The 18,644-nt window shown below is 51.4% G+C and overlaps 1 protein-coding gene across 1 annotated transcript in view; it reads right to left on the bottom strand.

Moving 5' to 3' along the window:
* Positions 1-18,644, bottom strand: part of GPR107 (G protein-coupled receptor 107) — a 72,231-nt gene that overhangs the window by 20,472 nt on the left and 33,115 nt on the right. The window contains exons 8-14 of the mRNA XM_080820835.1: positions 17,385-17,495; positions 16,927-17,060; positions 12,084-12,159; positions 10,452-10,525; positions 9,924-10,041; positions 7,596-7,726; positions 4,915-4,958 (exon numbers count right to left, since the gene is read on the bottom strand). Of these exons, the coding sequence (XP_080676961.1) occupies positions 4,915-4,958; positions 7,596-7,726; positions 9,924-10,041; positions 10,452-10,525; positions 12,084-12,159; positions 16,927-17,060; positions 17,385-17,495 (688 nt within the window). The remainder of the gene's footprint in view (positions 1-4,914; positions 4,959-7,595; positions 7,727-9,923; positions 10,042-10,451; positions 10,526-12,083; positions 12,160-16,926; positions 17,061-17,384; positions 17,496-18,644) is intronic.

Below are 18,644 nucleotides of genomic sequence, written 5' to 3'. Positions count from 1 at the left end.
GGAGTGGGAGAGGGAGAAGCAGGCTTCCCCTCAAGCAGGGAGCCCGATGTGGGGCTCGATCCTGGGGTCCTGGGATCATGACCTGAGCTGAAGGCAGATGCTTAACAACGGAGCCACCCAGGTGCCCCAACAAGTGGTAGCTTTTTAAAGATTAGTGAGGTGGGGAACCTGAAACTGTATCAGTGAGCTTCCATGATCTGTCATTTGTTGTGAGTTCGAGCTAGGTGTAGAGATTACTTAAAAATATAATCTTGAGGCCCCTGGGTGGCTTAGTCAGTTGAGCATCCGACTCTATTTCGGCTCAGGTAATGACCTTGGGGTCATGAGATGGAGCCCCTCATGGGGGGGGGGTCCCTGCTCAGTGGGGAGTCTGCTTGTCCCTTCCCCTCTGCCCTGGCCCCTCTCATGTGTACCTGCGCTCTCTCTCAAATAAATAAATACTTTTTAAAGAAAGAAAAATCTTAAAGAAAAAATCCACTGGTCCATCTTGCACTCTGAATGGATCTTTTATTCATGCACGACTGTGTCACATACACTGGCCAGGTTCAACCAAGTCACACAGGTCTCTGCAATATTGACGCTTTTTATTATAAAATACTTTTTAAAGTCATATTTGTTAGTATTACCCCTTCTCACATATGTCTTTTAAGAACAGGGAAGCTATCAAGCCTTCAGTGGTGGATATAAGTCTTCCTAAATTAACATTTGTGCTTTCAAGTGAAAATGAGATCGCCAGCAACAAATACTTCTCATTTCCCTGAATTGTTTACTTCATTCATTTTTAAGATGTCTGACAAAAGCTGTCTGAGTAGCCATACCAAAGTTGTATTCTTTCAAACAAAAATGATTTCCCAAGAGGAAAGCAGCTGGTTCAGCTTGCAACTCCAACAACTGCACATGTGCGTTCCCATAAGACAACTATCATACTCCGGTGCCTGACAGAAGTGCTTCACGTGTACTTTCCACTTCATGACACTTGGAATGGTAAAAGACATATGTTTAAGGGTTGAGATTTAATAACATTAGTAGTTTTTACTATTTCATCGGGGTCACTCTTAAGTGAAACGAGCCTCTCTCACCCCCGGCAAGCAGGGAGTAAGGGCCGCTGATACAGTTCGGTGCTACTGCCTCGAATCATGCTCAGGCCGCCACTGACTGACCCACCACTGCTCCTGTACCATCAGAGCCAACGTCAACGGCAAAAAACGATGACCGCGGCCAGCGACGAAAACAGCGTGACCCCGAAGACCCTCGTGGGAAGTGCTACCCTGATGAATACTTCCCACGGCCGCGGGTACTTGCAGGACGTGGCAGCCGCTCCCAGTGAGGCCAGGCCTCCACAAACCTTGCCAGCAGAGCCTGTCACCGTTTGTTTAAATGCCGCTGAAGCTCACATAAAAGCCAGAGACCTCAGAACACTTCCTCTGAGTCTGCCTCAGAAACACGACAGGGAAAAAAGACAAGCAGCAGCAGGAACTGTTAACCGAATGTAGGACGTCTATCCCCCGGCCAGTCCTCGGAGGTAATGATGGTGGAGAAGGTAGGAAACAGGTCCACCCTCAAGGGCAGGGACAGTCAATGTCGGCGGGCAAAACCCGGTGCAACCCGAGCTCGGGTGTCTGTGCGGTACTCGGGAAGCTTCCGTTCAGAGAACGCAGCGCGACAGTGACTTTCAACGACAGAGGAGCTCAGAGAAGCAACAGCGTGTGACAGAGGAGACAAAGACGCAGCTGAAGGACACTGGGCGGCTTCATCCTTCATGTTTCCCTCAGGTTCAGTCAAAAGGACTCCAGAGACGAAGAGGTAAACATCCAAACAAGCGCTCTGAAAGCCACCCCGCCATCCCAAATGCAGGGACAGCCACTGCAAACAGCACTTCCCCCACTGGCCATCAGTGAGCCTGGACTGCACTTACACGGAGAGTCTCAAGTCCAAGTCGCCGTCAAGGTCATGCATTGAGTCAGTGGCACAAAGAGCCTAAGATCAGGAACCATCAGCTGCCAACCAGCAAAATGCTTGCGAATCTAGTAGCAGAGGCATCACTGCCCAGGGCCTTCACTTTGCCAGCTGCCTCTGGGGTGGGCTAGATCGCAGAAGGGTGCGCTGAGGAGCACGGGCTGGGGGTGGGAGGTCAAGCACAACACCGGGGAGCCTGCGGCGGGGCGCTTAGCAGTGTGCTGGCTCCAGCTCCTGCCTCACTTCTGTCCCCATCTGCTCTGCAGTCACACCCCAGGGCGGCTTGCGCTGAGGGGCAGGGGATGCTATTCCTGAGAGTTCTCTGCAGGGGGGACGTGACCGCCCCGCCTCTCAAAGAGTTACCGGCATAACCATTTTTCAAAGTCCTGAATGAAATATGCATTTGCAGATCAGCTAATAAGCGGCCACGGCCTAAATCGATTCAGTGAAAGCACACTGATCAAGACACCCGCACTCTAACTACTCTGTCCTCCTTTTAAAATTTAATTTAATTTATTTATTTGACAGACTGCGACCCAGCGTTTGAGAGGGAACACAGGCAGGGGGAGTAGGAGAGGGAGAAGCAGGTTTCCCATTGAGCAGGGAGCCCGATGTGGGGCTTGATTCCAGGAGCTTGGGATCATGACCTGAGCCAAAGGCAGACACCCAACAACTGAGCCACCCAGGCACCCCTGTCCCCCTTTCAAAGGGTTTGTGATATTTGCGGATGCGAAATAGGGGCTTTCTTAACAGTATGTCAACCAGCAAACGGTGAGTAAGAGCCCTGGTGCGCTCCTGTGACTTCCTGATCTGACACTGCTCTCGCTGAAGAGGTCGCATGCTGTCACCTGGTGGAAAAAACGAGAAACTGCCTCGTGTGCCCCAGACGATGACAAGAGCATTCAGGTCCTCGTTTCTTTTCACTACAGATGCATGGGGACAATCCCGATCCCATCTTGGGCTTCAGCCGGCTAACCATCAACCACTAGCCATCAGCCACTTGTGGAATGAATGGTCACAGGGACGATTCATTACCATGGTCATCCCCAAGTCCTTCAAAGCTGGCTGCAGAAAGCAGAGAGGCCCTCAGAGGGATCAGGATGATGGAGAAGAGGGAAATGGAGCTGCTGAGGAAGGTCAGAGCATCCACAAAGGGGAAGGGCGAGGCCAAGAAGAAAACTACCCATAAAACTCACCAACTGGAGGACATCCTCCTTGGAATTTTTAAGCATTTTCAGCCCAGCAGTAAGAGAAATGAATCCAGAAACACCAAAGTGTATAAAGATGAAAAAGAAAAATGTCTCACCTCAAGATATTAAAACATTTTTTAAACTTTAAATTTTGAGTAATGTCTATATCCAACATGGGGCTCGAACCCACAACCCGGACATCAAAAGCCACATGCTCCACCGACTGAGCCCGCAAACCAAGCCAGCTGGCTGCCGCTTAATACGTTAAAACTAAGAGAACGACCTATTCATTGACAAAAATAATAATAAAGGCACCTTTTTATGTGACAAGCACAGGAAAAGAAGACGACAAGAGTATCTCCCAAACAGTTATTCGCAGAAGGTGAGTTTTTATTTTTTATTTTGGATTCTTCTGTTTGTGCTGCGGTGCTTTATTAGGATTCTATAAGTTGTGTTTTATCTTTTGTGATTTCCCCTTACCCCATTCCAAGAAGGCAGGAGGGCTCTCTGAGCTCTGAACCAGGCTAAAAGCAAACCATTTATACGAAGTTCAAGCTGAAACTCACTGACAAGAGTCTGTCCCAGTCGGAGAAGGGAACCCAGTGCTTTTGAAGAAAAAGAGGGAAGAACAACAAAGAGCTACTTCCCAGGACAAGAAAGAAAACGGACTGGCACATTCTGAGTGGGGCCTGCAGCCACTCGGGATGGGTGGGCCCGGGGAGGCAGGACCCCCTGGTGCCAGGCCGCCCAGAGCCAGCGCGCTATGAGGGTCGTATGGCAGAAGTCTCCAAAGCAAGGACTATGCACCGAAACCGCAAGAGTAGCAGACACCCCCGAGTGTGGTGCTCTACGTAAAAACCCCGGGATCCTGCCAGACACTGGCGTAAAGCCTTGAACTTGGGTGTAGTTCAACTTAAAGAAAATCATGTGGTATTAATTATATGGCAAGTGCAAAATAAGACAGGTACCTATTACCTGATTTCTAATTTTTCTAAAATGAATCCTATTACTTTTATAATAATTAAAGAAAGGGTCAGCAACAAAACTTCATCAACAACAAATGAATTATCTGCCTTGAAGAACATTGCTGTCAGCACCCGGACCCACAGGCAGCTCCGAGCACTGTGAAAGCACTGCTTCTCAGTCCCTAGTGGTCCGAAGCCTCCCTTTATGCCATCGTGCACTATTCAAATCAGCTCACAAATGCACAAAACATTTTCTCCGTGGCTTCTTTTCTTAGGAGGGATGGTCAGAAAACCAAGGAGATGCAGAAGGGTTATCAAGGCACCGGCATCTAAATACCAGAGCGTTTCGAAGGTTCTCTCTGGCATTGGTCTCATCTTAAATGAATCCCGACACATCTATTTTGAAAGCGTGTTAAATCAGCAGGAAGGGATGCTTTACACATAGCCATCCCCAATCCATTATGCCTCCTGTTCTCACAGTGAAGTGCTATCTGGTCCTTCCCAGACAAGATTTTCTCCTCCTGACTCAGTCTGGAGAAGGTGAAAGTCACGCTCACGAGTGGAAATGGAATGAATCATCTGAACAAGAAGCAATTGGCCCCAAGCCTCCCTCCACAGCGGACCTCTGCGAAGTTTACCTCCTGCCTGTCGAGCAAACGACACTGGCTGCTCTCACCAAGTCCCTGGGGCTCCCCAGCCTGCCTCCCAGGAGACAGGAGGCCTTCGCCTCCACCTCCCGGCAGTACCCAGGCATGCGGCTTTGGGGAAGGACCAGCAGCACCAAAGAGCACAAGGGAACTTGCCTTTTCCATCTGTCGCTGATGCTTCTTGTAAATGCCTGATTGACCTAAAAATAAATGTATGGAGAACAAAGGTTAGCTGGCAGATCTGCATTCTTCTCTGTTTCCAGCACTAGTAACTCAAGGCCTTGAATTCCCCAGTTTTCAATGGAAAGGGCTGGCCCAGATGGCTTTAGAGCACTCTCACTAAACAAAATCATCTCCGCTAATGGACACCTTGCCTTGTCTGGTGCTCAAGCCTGCGAGTTAAGGATGCCCTCTAATGGCCAAAAAAGGTCTGGCAGGGGCCTGGGTGTGAGGGGACGACAAAGCAAAACACAATCATTTCAACCCTCTTGAATCTCTCCCTCCACCTAAAATCTTTCATTCCCACAACTACACCATCCCGCAACACTGCTGTGGACAGCACCTGCTACCTGGAGAACATGCCCCCCCCACACACACACCAAGGCTAGAGGCTGATTTCTAAAGTCTAGGTCTAGGAGCTCGGGAGCACTTGGTTTCCGGCAAACTCCCTATTTCACTGACTGGAGATGCAGAACTCCGCTGGACAAAGTGTCGGCCTCCAGGGAGTCTGTCTTCCTGCTGCGATGTGCTGGGTAGCTCATTACAGCACCTAAGCAGCACGGGCACATTCCCGTATGAGCACCGTGAGGGGCCGGAGTTCTAGGTAGAGAGCAGAGGCTGGGAGGGAGAGACTGTCTCAAAAGGATGACAATAGGGGCGCCTGGGTGGCTCAGTGGGTTAAGCCTCTGCCTTCGGCTCGGGTCATGATCCCAGGGTCCTGGGATCGAGCCCCACATCGGGCTCTCTGCTCAGCAGGGAGCCTGCTTCCCCCTCTTTCTCTGCCTGCCTCTCTGCCTACTTGTGATCTCTCTCTCTGTGTCAAATAAATAAATAAAATATTAAAAAAAAAATTTAAAAAAAAAAAAAAAAAAAAAAAAAAAAAAAAGGATGACAATAGCCCAGGCTGATCCAGCCCAGGGGGAGGGCGGGTCTTAGATGGGGGCTGAAGTCCTTACAGGCCACTCACTCTCTACCTGACCATGACTATAAGCCTTTTATCCTAGGAACAGCCGCCCCTCCCGCCACTGCCGCTGCTGGGTCATCTTCCCACCCAGGACAACTGGATGGCGCAGGGCAGGAGAGTCAGCTAGCACAAAGCTCGCACCAAACCCAAGCCCCAGAGTCTGAGCGCTTCAAGAGAACCTTCGATACTATTCCTTAAGTCTCCTCTAGGACCTAGTTTTACATCTTACAGCAACTTCCAGAACCTTCACCTTCAAGAACCGTGCTACGTGGCACCTGCTCGTTGGTGCTGAAATGAACAAGGGGCAGGAAATGGCCACTCGCAGCCCTGAGGCTCACCTGAATCTTCCCCAAATCCCCAAGTCCTTCTTTCTGATAGGAGTAGTACATGGGAGAGAAGGGATCAGACTCTGTTCCAGAACAGTCAGGCGCTCTATCTGAAGACAGCGCTGGTCATCCTGTTACAAGTGCCTGAGCTGCCTGCACCCGGTAGAACGCGGGGCGGCGGGAGAGATCAGGAAGCCTCGTTCGTGCTTCGTGGTCTCTGCTGGAAACTAGCTGCTGCATAGCTACGTGCGCCCGTGTGATGTGTGACAGAATAAGGGTCAAGAGTGGGTCTGATCGGCTGGAATAAGGATTACACTCCACTGGCACCGTGTTCTAAATAATCAGAATAACTGAAAGAAGATAAATCCCAGGATCCGGGAAAATAAGAAATTTACTTCACGAGGCCACTGCAGCGTGGACCACACCATTTCTAATAGAACGCAGGTAAACATATTTTTAAAAACTTTACTCCGGGGGCGCCTGGGTGGCTCAGTCAGCTAAGCATCTGCCTTCGGCTCAGGTCATGATCCCACGGTCCTGGGTTCGAATCCCATTATCCGGCTCCTTGTTCAGCCGGGAGCCTGCTTCCCCCTCTCCCTCTGCCTGCTGCTCCCCCTGCCTGTGCTCTCGTTCTGTCAAATAAATAAAACCTAAAAAAATAAAATAAAAATAAAAACTTTATTCGAAAAGAAGTAACTACTCTCAAACAGCCACGAACTAGTTCACTGTAGCGTTGTTGCTAGAACCTTCCCCCTCTACTGCTTCCTACAGAACCAGTAATTCCCTTCACCTGGCATCAGATTTAACAAGAACATTTTCTCTCATCAACCACGGACGGGGTCCTAATGCTTCTTTACAGAACTGGAGCACAGCGTGTGCACCTCCGGCCTGCCATTCTGGGGTTACCTACGTGGTGGTGCGCTGGGCCTCTCGCTAGTTCAGGTTCGTGCACTCCCGCACTCTGCATCTAACCCGGCAAGAAAAGGCTATTTATGGGATTTCAACTCCCTTCCCTCTAAATCATGCTGCTAGGTTACGCTGCTGCTGAGCTCTCGTTTCCAGACCCTTCTCTATTGTCTCATCTGTGCTCAAAGCCACGGCACCAGATCCGCTCTGCCGGAACGCACTGGGGAACTGGATGCAGACACCAACTCCAGGCTCCTGCTGGAGACGGACCCACGTCCGCTGGGGAGCCAGGAAGCTGCATGTGTCCGGCAGATGCCCTGCGTGACTCAGACCGGACTGGGAAAGGCTGGTTCAGCAGCCTGGTCTTGTTCGGCACACGAGCCCCGGGGTGCACCACGGCCCCCCTCCCTGCGGGGACTCACCACACTACTGGGAAGAGGATGGCTCCACAGCACAGCAGGTCTACCAGAAACAGAGAATCCTTCCACAGGCCATACTCCGAAGTCCCCTCCTCGGTGGACTCTATGATGATGTAGGCCACGTTTGCCAGAACCTACAGGACACAAGAAGGGTCTGAAGCCCTACGGCAAGGGCAGATCCCCACAACAGCAGTCCCAGGAGGGGGTGGCCCCTTGGGCCTGCAGGTCCCCAACCACGGTCACGGCATTCTCTCCAGTGCCACGTGCTTTTCAGAATGCTGTGCTCTCCCCTCAGGGGGTGTCTGTGTGTCCTCCTCCTGAACCTGTGACTGTCCTGAGCAACAGTTACGGTGGCAGTGAGGCCATGTGATTTCCAAGGTCGCTCATACAAAGGACAGGACCTCTGGCTGGCCTGCTCACTGGGGACACACACCTCTGGAGCCCTGAGCCCTCTTGCAGAAGTCTGGCTACCCCGAGCCGGCCAAGGTGGAGAGACCAGGCAGGGAAAGAGAGGCTGAGGAGCCCCAGCGTTTCCCAGCCCGCCTCATCGAGTCTTCCCGGCCCGGGGGACGGAGGTAAGCGAAGACTCTGAGGAAGGCCCAGCCACTGTCGGACCGCGGGAGGCCCCCACACCGGGACCTGCCCAGCGCAGCCCCGCCTCAACTCCTGACCCGCACAGAATGTGAGACAATACGTAGTTATTGTTGCTTTCTGTCACCGCATTTGGCGTGACCTGTGACGCAGCACAGATCACCAGGACACTCTGCTTTGCTTTTTGGGCTCCGAGGCCTGAGCAGAGCCGCTCAGGTGCTGAATGGCAGGCACCGCCCATCCCAGGAAGCCATGACGCCCAGATTGCTCAGGCCCTGCCCCTCAGAGCCAGCCCGAGCCCCCCGCCAGTGTTCTCGCACTGCCAGAAACGTTCTTGGAAGTCTTCTGGGTGCACATCTGTACACCAATCACTTCTCGCTCAGAAGCGTGCACCGGCTCCCCATGACCACGAAAAAGGAGTTTCCGTTTCCGGGCTGATACTCAAGGCCTTCCCAGACTAGGCCCTGTGCTTATCGATGCACGACTTCCTTGTATTCGATGGTTTCAATGTCCCGTTTCCTCGGAGCTGCCTGCCACGGAACCCCGCGGTCAGCCCCCTCAGGGTGCGAGAGAGGGAAGCCGGCGAGGGCTGTGCCCCATCACATCCCAGTCTGGGTGGGGAAGGCAGGTCTGCCTGGAGGGACGGCAGCTGCTCTGTGGGGACGGGGTGACCGGGAGCGGCGCAACACGGTGGGAGGAGGACCCAGGCCCTCCCTTTGGAGCTGGGAGGCGCTAGCAGGCTGCAGAACTAAGCGTGGCCGGCGCTGCGGCCGCGGAAGCCCGACCGCCGGGACCCGGACGGCTCCTCGGCATCGCTGCTCACTCGCCGGCAGCACCACTTGTCCCCGCTACTGTTTTTTCGCCTGCCACATTTCTCTCCTTAAACATCGAGGCAAGGCCAGTCTATACCGAGAAGGCTTCTAGATCGCTCGCTCACATTTGGGCCATTCGTCTCTCTCCTGGGAAACCTATAGCCACTGGTCTGTACCCCTTATTGGGTGTTAACACGAATCCCTTTGTCATTAACAGGAAGGTGGCTTTGCTGCGAACACTGCCAGATTGCCCATCACCAGAGCAGGCTAATCTGGGTGCCCAGGGGATTGTGCCCTTCCTTCCTCCCCCTGCCACACCCACACTGGGCTCCCAAACGAGAGCAGACGAGGAGAACAACTTTATCAAACACATGCTCTTTGGCTGAACAGAGCAGTCAGGCATCCCTGCTGGGCCCTCTCTGTTTATTGAGTTCTTTATGCCCAATCTCTGCCTCTCCCAAGGTTCCTCTCCCGGGCAGCTCACAACCAGGCAAGGATGGCCTTGGCCGAGGGTCCCAAACCAGGAAGGGTTTAATAATAGTTGCCCTGACATCTACTTAATATTCTACCTTGTGAGAACTCACTGGTGTCATTCAGTTTTACAGTAACTTGTTAATTAAAACACTATACAGCTGAGCTTGGCTAGAGGGCAGCCAGAGGCACGAAGGCAGGCAGTATGTGTCCTGCCTTTCCAGCAGATCTCTATGCAAGTGCAGGCATCCATAAGCCGTTCGCCACATGAGTGACGGCAGACAGCTCTCAGGGCTGTGACCCGAGGCCTAGGTGTGCCAGAATCCAGAAAGGGAACCCCAGCAGTATGCGCCGGGATTTCTGGGTGAGCCACCTCCCTCTGCCTGGACAGGCCCAGAGCTGAGTCCTGTGAAGTGTCAGGACACAACCAGGACGCGCAGGATCAGGGTCCCTTTACCTGGAGCGGGATGACAATCATGAAGATCTTTTTGTCTTTATCGGAAAGGATGTGCTTAATGAAAGCCCAGCCCGTGCCGATGAGCGCGATGGTGATGAACAGGAGTGCCCCTTTCAAGCTGCAAAAGAAAAAGTTTCAGACACCAGTGGCCTCTTCAGACTCTCCGCAAGTTCCACTGCTCAGCAACTTTAGGACCTCACAGGCTTCTTGGGGAAGACAAGGGGCCAAATTTAGGAAACACCTCTTAAGTGAAGCAGCACACAAACGGGTTTGCCACGTCCCCCACCTCCGAGCAGCTAACCCGCCCCATGGAGACAGCCCCCTCCCGAGCCAGCAGGCCCGAGTTCTCAGGTCTGGACAGCCACCCGTGTGCCACACAGCTCCGGCGTGGCAGGAACCCGGACAGGTTGCCACAGGCGGGCAGGGACTGTTCATGCGAGGCGGGTCCCTCCCCACCGTGGCCTCCCCAACTTCTCCTGCACGTCGCCTTGTGGGATGAGCACTTCTCGGGTCACTCTGTGTACTTACAGGTGAGTGATGTAGTACACGACAGCCCAACCCTCGATGGGAAAGCCCTGGGACGAGATGTAGTGGTAGTCGATCTGCAACAGAATGACCACGTTTCAGAAAGGCCCGTCTCCCACATGCCTTCACACACACTGAAGCAGAGCACGTGCCACCACAGCACCTCACCATGGGGGGGGGGGTGTCCCCTCCCCCCAGCCACTAATACCTCACTTGTCAATTCACAGTCCAGCACTTGACGGCACTGCCAAGGTCAGGCAGCACGAGAAACCTGCCACAAGTTTCGACACCATCAGCACGCAGGCCAGGTCCCTCTCTTGAGGCAGGAGATTCACGCGGGCAGACAGCTGCCTGTTATTTTCTTTAAAATCCCCAAGGACCAGGACGCCTGGGTGGCTCAGTCAGTGAAGCGTCTGCCTTCGGCTCAGGTCATGATCCCACGGTCCTGGGATCGAGTCCCGCATCGGGCTCCTTGCTCAGTGGGGAGCCTGCTTCTTTCTCTGCCTGCCTCTCCTTCTGCTTGTGCACGCTCTCTCTCTCTGACAAATGGATAGATAAAATCTTAAAAAAAAAAAAAAAATCCCCAAGAGCCAAAGGCCACAGGTCTCTCCAGGATCGCAGCCAGGAATGTCACCTTGCGCACCCCAGCTGCTTATTACAGGAGTCAGTCTGCTACCCAGACATCAGCAAAAAGGAAAAAAAAAAAAAAAATCCAGGTGGAGTCACGCAGTTTCCCCTGTGCTGTTGTTTTGTCTTTTGGGAAAAAATCTGTGCATTTTGAGCTACTTAAAGCCACCAATGCATTTTAATTAAAGAGGCCAGTTTCAGTAGTGCACTCGCAATGCTTCCTGGCACGACTCACAAACGCCAGCATCGATGTCTTCATAGACCTTTCATCCTGTCACAAACGGCTATCTAGACCCTGAAGTGACTCAAGGGTCTGTCTTGTCATTCACTACCAACCAAGTTCCAGAAGGATTCTTTTCACCGAGATCCAAATGGGAAATCATCCAAGTAACTGTCGTTTCCAGAGAGCAACCGCACACATTACGCCGCCTCTGACGCCAACGCTCTGAAGGGCAGGACAGCGCGTGTCTGGAGACTGTCGCCCTCCCGAGTGCGGCCGGCAGGTGCCACCGGGCAGCTGTGACCTTCCTCCCGTGGGCAGGTGCACTTCACTCCGCAGCCAGACTAACTATTCCAAGTGCAAGCGCAACTCACACACCTCCACGTGCAGCACATCACTGTTCTCTCAAGTAAGTGCGCTCACACCAAGCTTCAAATCAAATGGGCACACGGGGAAGGAGAAAAATCAAGCCACGGAAACAACGCGGCAGGCGGCATTCTGATCTTGAGAAAAGACAAACAAACAAAAAGGAACAAAACCAAGGAAGGTTCTAGGAAAACTCTGGGTATGTGCGTCGTGTTGGAAGCTGTCTCCGGGCTCAGGTCACTGACGGAGGGTGTCAGGATTTATCCCTGTGATGGCCCCTCCCACACCAAACACCTCACGAGAGAAGGTCTTCCCTCATCTTGTTTTCCGCTGACCTAGCTCCCCCCCCTTCCACTTCGCTCTTCCTGACTGCAGAGACACCGTGCGCCATTTCATAAATGACCCGAAACGTGAATACACACCGCGTGGAACACCAGGGAAAGAGACTTCGTGAAAGGAAGGGCCGCCATCAACCAGTGAATTTTAAATACGTCATTCCTATAAAAATGGAGAGAAAAGAATTAAAGGAATATCCCAGGGGCACCTGGGTGGCTCAGTCAGTTAAGCATCTGCCTTTGGCTCAGGTCATGATCTCAAGGTCCTGGGATCGAGCCCCGCATCAGGCTCTCTACTCAGCATGGAGTCTGGTTCTCTCTCACTCTCCCTCCGTGCTCCTCCCCCCTCTCTCTCTCAAATAAATGAATAAACTCTTAAAAAAAAAAAGGGGGCGCCTGGGTGGCTCAGTGGGTTGAAGCCTCTGCCTTCGGCTCAGGTCATGATCCCGGGGTCCTGGGATCGAGCCCCGCATCGGGCTCTCTGCTCCGTGGAGAGCCTGCTTTCTCCTCTCTCTCTGCCTGCCTCTCTGCCTACTTGTGATCTCTGTCTGTCAAATAAATAAATAAATAAATCTTTTTAAAAAAAGGCAATATTCCATTCCCCCACCCTCCAAAGGATGACTAAAGCTCTGGGCATCAGATGCATTTATAAGGAAGTACTAAATATTATCTAAGCAAACCACACCCATGAAGCCCTTTGGAGCCCTCGTTTCCGCCAACAGAAACAGCCCCGACGGAGCCCCAGAGGCCCCTCTTGTGCAGTCTGTGTTGTGACTGGAGTAGCGTTAGGCACTGAAGCCAGACAGGATGAGTTCCAGCTCCTGATAAGATGGGAACCGGCGCAGCTTGCCAGCTTCGTGCCCCAGAAACCACCCTGGAAAGGCCCCAGAGTCAAGCATGAGGCGGCGGGATCTACAAAACTGTCAAGAAGCCCCTGCGGGAGCAGAAGGTGCCCAGGCTTGGCTGTGGGGGCGAGCGGCAGCCCGGAGGGGGGCGGGAGGAGCCAGGTGGCAGGCAGGACCCTGGCCCACCAGACACACCAGGCCAGCAGGGGAAAGGGCCGGCTCCCACCGTTGTGCCCACACAGACACCCGTCTACCTTCGGGATGCCGCCTCGCCCTGGGAACTAACGTCCTAGGACACCAGACCATTTGGGAGACAAATGTAAAACTCTTAAAGTACATAAAACTTGAGTAAGAGCCACAAGAGGAAACTCACACTCTCAGATATCAAGACGTTCTGCGAAGCCACAGCAGGCAAACATGTGGAACGTGTACAGCATCAGACAAGTGAGCCAACAAAACAGAAAGCTCAGAAATGGATTCCTGTGTGTATGGAGGCTTGACATAGGAGAGAGACAGGGGCAGCAAATGAGGAGGAACGGGGAGGACTGTTTAAAAACTGGCACGGGGAATATCAGCTCGGAACTGCATGTGTACATACGCACACACTGCTGGGTCCCCATTTCACAGTTACATAGAGGAGGACTCCAGAAGGATTCCAGTGCTAAACAGAACACACACCTTTTGTGACCTTGGAGTAGGGAAAGGCTTCTTCCAAGACCCACGGCCCAAAAGATTATAATTAGAGAGCTCTAACTCCATTAATATTAAAGACTTTCATTCAACAATGAATACCCCAGACAAGTTTAACAGACTGGGAGAAGAAACTGGCAATGTCTAAGACAGACGAAGGACTGATATCCAAAATATCCAAGAAACTCCTGTGAAGCAACAAGAAAATGACAGAATACCCGACAGAAAAATATGCAAAGCCTAACAACGGTCACAAGAAGGGGAACCCAAGGGGCAACTGAGTGGCTCAGTGGGTTAAGCCTCTGCCTTCAGCTCGGGTCATGATCTCGGGGTCCTGGGATCGAGCCCCGCATCAGGCTCTCTGCTCAGCGGGGAGCCTGCTTCTCTCTCTCTCTGACTGCCTCTCTACTTGTGATCTCTGTCTGTCAAATAAATAAATAATAACTTAAAAAAAAAAAAGAGAGAGAGCGAAGGGGAACCCAAAGGGTCAGCAAGTCCCTAGAAAGTTATTTCACATCATTGGTATTTAGGAAAATGCAAAATAAAATGAAGTACCAGTTTACACCCATCAGACTGGCCAAAAATAAGATGTCAGTGTTGGTACACGGGGAGACAGGAGCCCTGCTGCCCCATGGGCGGAAGTATAAACTAGCAGAGGCAACCCGGCAGCATTCAATGAAATAAAGTAAGAATTTAGCCCATACCCAGGGCACCCTCTTCTGGGAGTGTACCCCCGAGAGAGCCCTAATGGGACAAGGCCAGGGTAGGGGTGGGAGGTCATGGCCACACTATTTGAGGGAGCCAGGGGATGGAGGCCGAGCCTCACTAAAGGGGGGGATAAACAGAATGTGGGGATGCACACTATGGAGTAGCTAAAAGTTAATGAACTAGATGGACACGCGGCAATGTGGTTAGGTCTTAAGAAAGATACTACTGCATGAAAAACAAGAACAGTATCTGTAGAAAGTATGGTTTATAGAAGTTAAAAATACAGGCACTATCAATAAACATTAGCTATTTGTAAGAATACACGCATGCCCAACAACACCTATCACCTGCGTGTGAGCAGCCGCGAGAAGCATGAGCGAGGGGTGGGAAATAAAGCGGAAATGAAGAGGAGGGGCCCTGCGCGAATGATAAGGCGGGCGAGTCACCAACGGACGCACACTCCCTTTCCGGGCTGATTTCCTCCCTGGTACTTTCCTGTCTGGGGCCTACCGACTTGAAGGTCAAGAAGGAAGTCAAGGCCAGAGGAGTCTGTCACTCCCCAACAGCACTGAGAACCCTGGGGACCCAGAGTGCAGAAGTGCGCGCTGCCGAGCCCGGCGCTCGCTCCCGCGCGCCGGCACCCTCGGTGGCAGCCCTGGCTGAGACATGAGCCACAGGGCAGTGATGTTTGGGGGAACACACGCTCCAAAGCCACAGCAGCTTGGCACGAATACAGGTGCTACGCTGGCCACCTTAACCCTTCTGAGCCTCGCTAACCTCTCCTGAAAATAGGGCAGCGGCTGCCTCAAGAGGCAGCTGGATGATGAGCGGAAACTACCGGCATCAGGGGCCTGATGGGGCAAGGAGCGGGCACCGAAAAGGGATCGGCCGTCTTCCCTTCCCCACGCTCAGGGGCCCAGGGCAGCACCCAGAGAGCCGGGAGGAGCCGCTTAATGCGCGGCAAGTAGATGTGGGCGCCGCTCACAGCTGTGGCAGGTGTCGCCGACCATGTCTCTCTTTTCCCCTCTCAAGACCTCCAGAAGACGAGGCAAAGATCTCCCAGTTCCTTCCAGCAATAAGGGACTGCGAGCCTCTGAAATGCGCGAAGCCTTGGAGTCACATCCTTTACGTGACTCAAATTTCCAACCCAACAGCAGGGTCTGTAAGTCTCCTGGAAACACACCCGGACAGGGCGGAAGGCTTACATTACACACCCCGGTTGTGTCTACTGCCCTTCAGCAAGAAGCTAACACGTGCTGCACAAAGTAGGTCGGCCTCATTTAACCACGGAGTTAAAACTTCCCACAATTTTACGTAAGTGAACCAGTGATAGTGACTATTATATCACTAAATACACGGAACGAAAATACCGCTGAACACCTGCCCGGTCAACTGTCTTTTATGTACCTCAGATTTGCATAGCACCCTGATCTGCAAAGGCCTCCAGAACACAGTACTTCGGGGACAATCACGTAACACACCTAAGGTTCTAAGACCCTCAGAGGAAAGCGGGGCAATGACCCTGTCCCAGTTTTGTGGCTCAGAGAGCGAAGGGTGACACGCAGGTGGGAGCAGTCCACGTTTACACTTGGAATTGGGCCTCAAGCTCCCACTTCTTACTTTTCTAATAAAGGCAGAAGCAAAACTTTACTTAAAACCCTTTTTATAGCCCAAATTGGTAAGATTCTTCTTTTCTTGTTAAGGGCTGCCTGATCGCCTAGTCCAAACATGACCGGGCAGGGTTCTTCACAAGTAAACAAGTAGCTCTTCCCATCTGGTGAGCGGAGCGAATCTTATGCCAAGTAAGCACCAGCGCTGTCCCCGCCAGAGCTCCCCACTCCAGCTGGGCGCGTCCACCACATGACAGTCAGGCCACCGGGGACTAGAGAGGTCTCAATTTCTGCCCAATGCTCCACAGAAAGAACGATCTGGGTGCTTATTTTATGAATTTAAATTAATCCACATTATGATCCCATATTCACACACCATCATTTAACTTAGTTTATGGACCTTATAACAAGTACTTCACACTATTCTCTAACTGAAAATTAGTATTTTATTCTGTTTCCTGGTTGGAAGGAGACAGATTTAAACACTCGAGCCCCTGCTCCCCCACGCACAAGCAGGTGCTCCCTTTAAGAACTGAGTATAAGCAAGTAAAGCCTTCGGGTTTCAGAAGAGAGGCCAAGAGCCAGGCAGGTGGGCTTGGAGTGAGTTCTCTCCAGTGACAAGCCTCTGGAAGCCAACACTTCTCCCCCGTCAGGCTCTGAGCAGACACAGCACGGAGCAGCAACGCCCTGCTCTCCGCAGGCTGTGGGCCACTGTCACTAACCTGTTCTCCTGAACAAACAGCCCCCGAATGGGATCAATGAGCTCACTCTGAGTCCTGGACCCTAACGCCGTCACCATGGAAACACTTGCTTATACATTTTGTTTTGTCTGTCTATTATTAAAATATTTGGATCTGCGTTTTAAACAAAGCAAAGGGAAGTAAACAAACACCAGGGTGTGCAAAGGCTCCCCATACGGCAAGGCTCGCACAGTCTCCCTGTTACAGGGAAGATGCCCGTTGAAGAGGACAAGGTTGCCGGGGCCAATCCCTCTGAGGCTAAGAAGCCAGCAGAAGGTGAAATTATGCACCTTTGAACACACTCTATGCCGGATGGCTCAAGGAAGTCACAACTCACCTTCGTTTTCGAAGGATGTGAATCCAGATGGTCCCAGAAAGGAAAAAGAAAAAGGCCATAGAAATGTATAATTTAGGGAGGGGGATCTCTCCTGCGGAGAGGTAGCTGTCAGGGTTCTTCTCTGTAATCTCAATCTGAAACAAACATGAAATTAATGTTTACTTTTCAGGAACAGATCATCCCATAGTCTGCATCTGTCACCAAAGCTGCTTCACTTGGCTAAGGAAGCATCAGCAGGTAACAACCACATTCCTAACGCACAGGTTCAAGTGTAAAAACATCCCAAGTTGCTTTGTATTTTTTTGTTTGTGAATCCTCTGCAGAGATGGGATTCTAGCCACATTTTTCTCCTACTCTGTTTAAGCGCTGTTAAAACCTACTCTTACAATGAAATCGTATGTCCCACATTTTACAGGGCTGACGAAATCCACATGGAACACCTTCCATACAGTACTCACATCAAGACTGAAGGAAAACTTGTCGCCAGACCGCACTTCGTTCCCAGAGCATTTATGGAAATAAAGACTGTAGAGGCCTTCTTGGTCATTGGTGCTGATGTTAAAGAAAAACTGAAAGTGAAGAAGACAAAAATTGAAGAGCACCCAAACCCTCAGCTAAATGTTTAAATCTTAGAGATTATGAATGCTATGGACAGAAAAAAATAAAGATTTCTTAATTGCTTATCGGATTCTCCCAGAGCAGAAACGGATGTTTTCGGGACACGTGGGTGGCTCAGTCAGTTATGCACCTGCCTCTGGCTCAGGTCAGGATCCCGGAGTCCTGGGATCAAGCCCTGTGTTGGGTTCTCTGGTCAGTGGGGCACCTGCTTCTCCCTCTCCCATGCCTCTCCCCTCCCCCTGTTCATGCTCACTCGCTCTCTGTCTCTCTCAATTAAATAAGTAAAATCTTTTTTTTTAATGCTCTTGCTCTTTTTATTTTTTTAAAGATTTTATTTATTTATTTGACAGAGAGAGATCACAAGTAGGCAGAGAGGCAGGCAGAGAGAGAGGAGGAAGCAGACTCCCCGCTGAGCAGAGAGCCCGACGCGGAGCTCGATCCCAGGACCCTGAGATCATGACCCGAGCCGAAGGCAGAGGCCCTAACCACTGAGCCACCCAGGTGCCCCTAAATAAGTAAAATCTTAAAAAAAAAAATCCAAAGTAAAATAAACAGATGTTTTCTTATTCTGTGATTCCGTCTCAATATTTTGTTATAATAATTTTCAAGGTAGGAGGAAAAGGGGTCAGAACTGCTCAGGGAACACCTCCGTACCCACCACTGAGGTTCTACGACCTCATTTTGACACAGATGCCCCTACCCGCGGTGGCTCCCGCTGAGGACTGCAGGGATAACCTACGAAGCAGGTACCTCATTTCCAAGTCAACATACTCTTTTGCTCTTTAGGTAAAAAATACTCCTGAAAAAAGGAGGCTCCTCTGCTACTTGAAAGGGTAAAGGACAAATATTCCCTCATTAAGACTGACTCCTGTGATTTCGGGCAACAGAGAGAGAGGCTATGTTTTCTACATGGGCACATTTTCCTGTTTCTCATGTGTTTCATGGGTACAAATGAAGTTTAATGTAAGTCCAGACATTTTATATACAAGACCACAGAATACGACTCCTTGGTCAATTCTACGGAGCATTTTGCTAGAAGCCTAAAATTTGCTGCTTAAATACAGGATAAACTGTAAAGGGAAGCCAGGAACTGATGGGAA

This window comes from Martes martes (assembly GCF_963455335.1).
Source record: "Martes martes genome assembly, chromosome: 12".
NCBI lineage: Eukaryota > Metazoa > Chordata > Mammalia > Carnivora > Mustelidae > Martes > Martes martes.
This window is presented reverse-complemented; position numbering and strand designations above follow the sequence as displayed.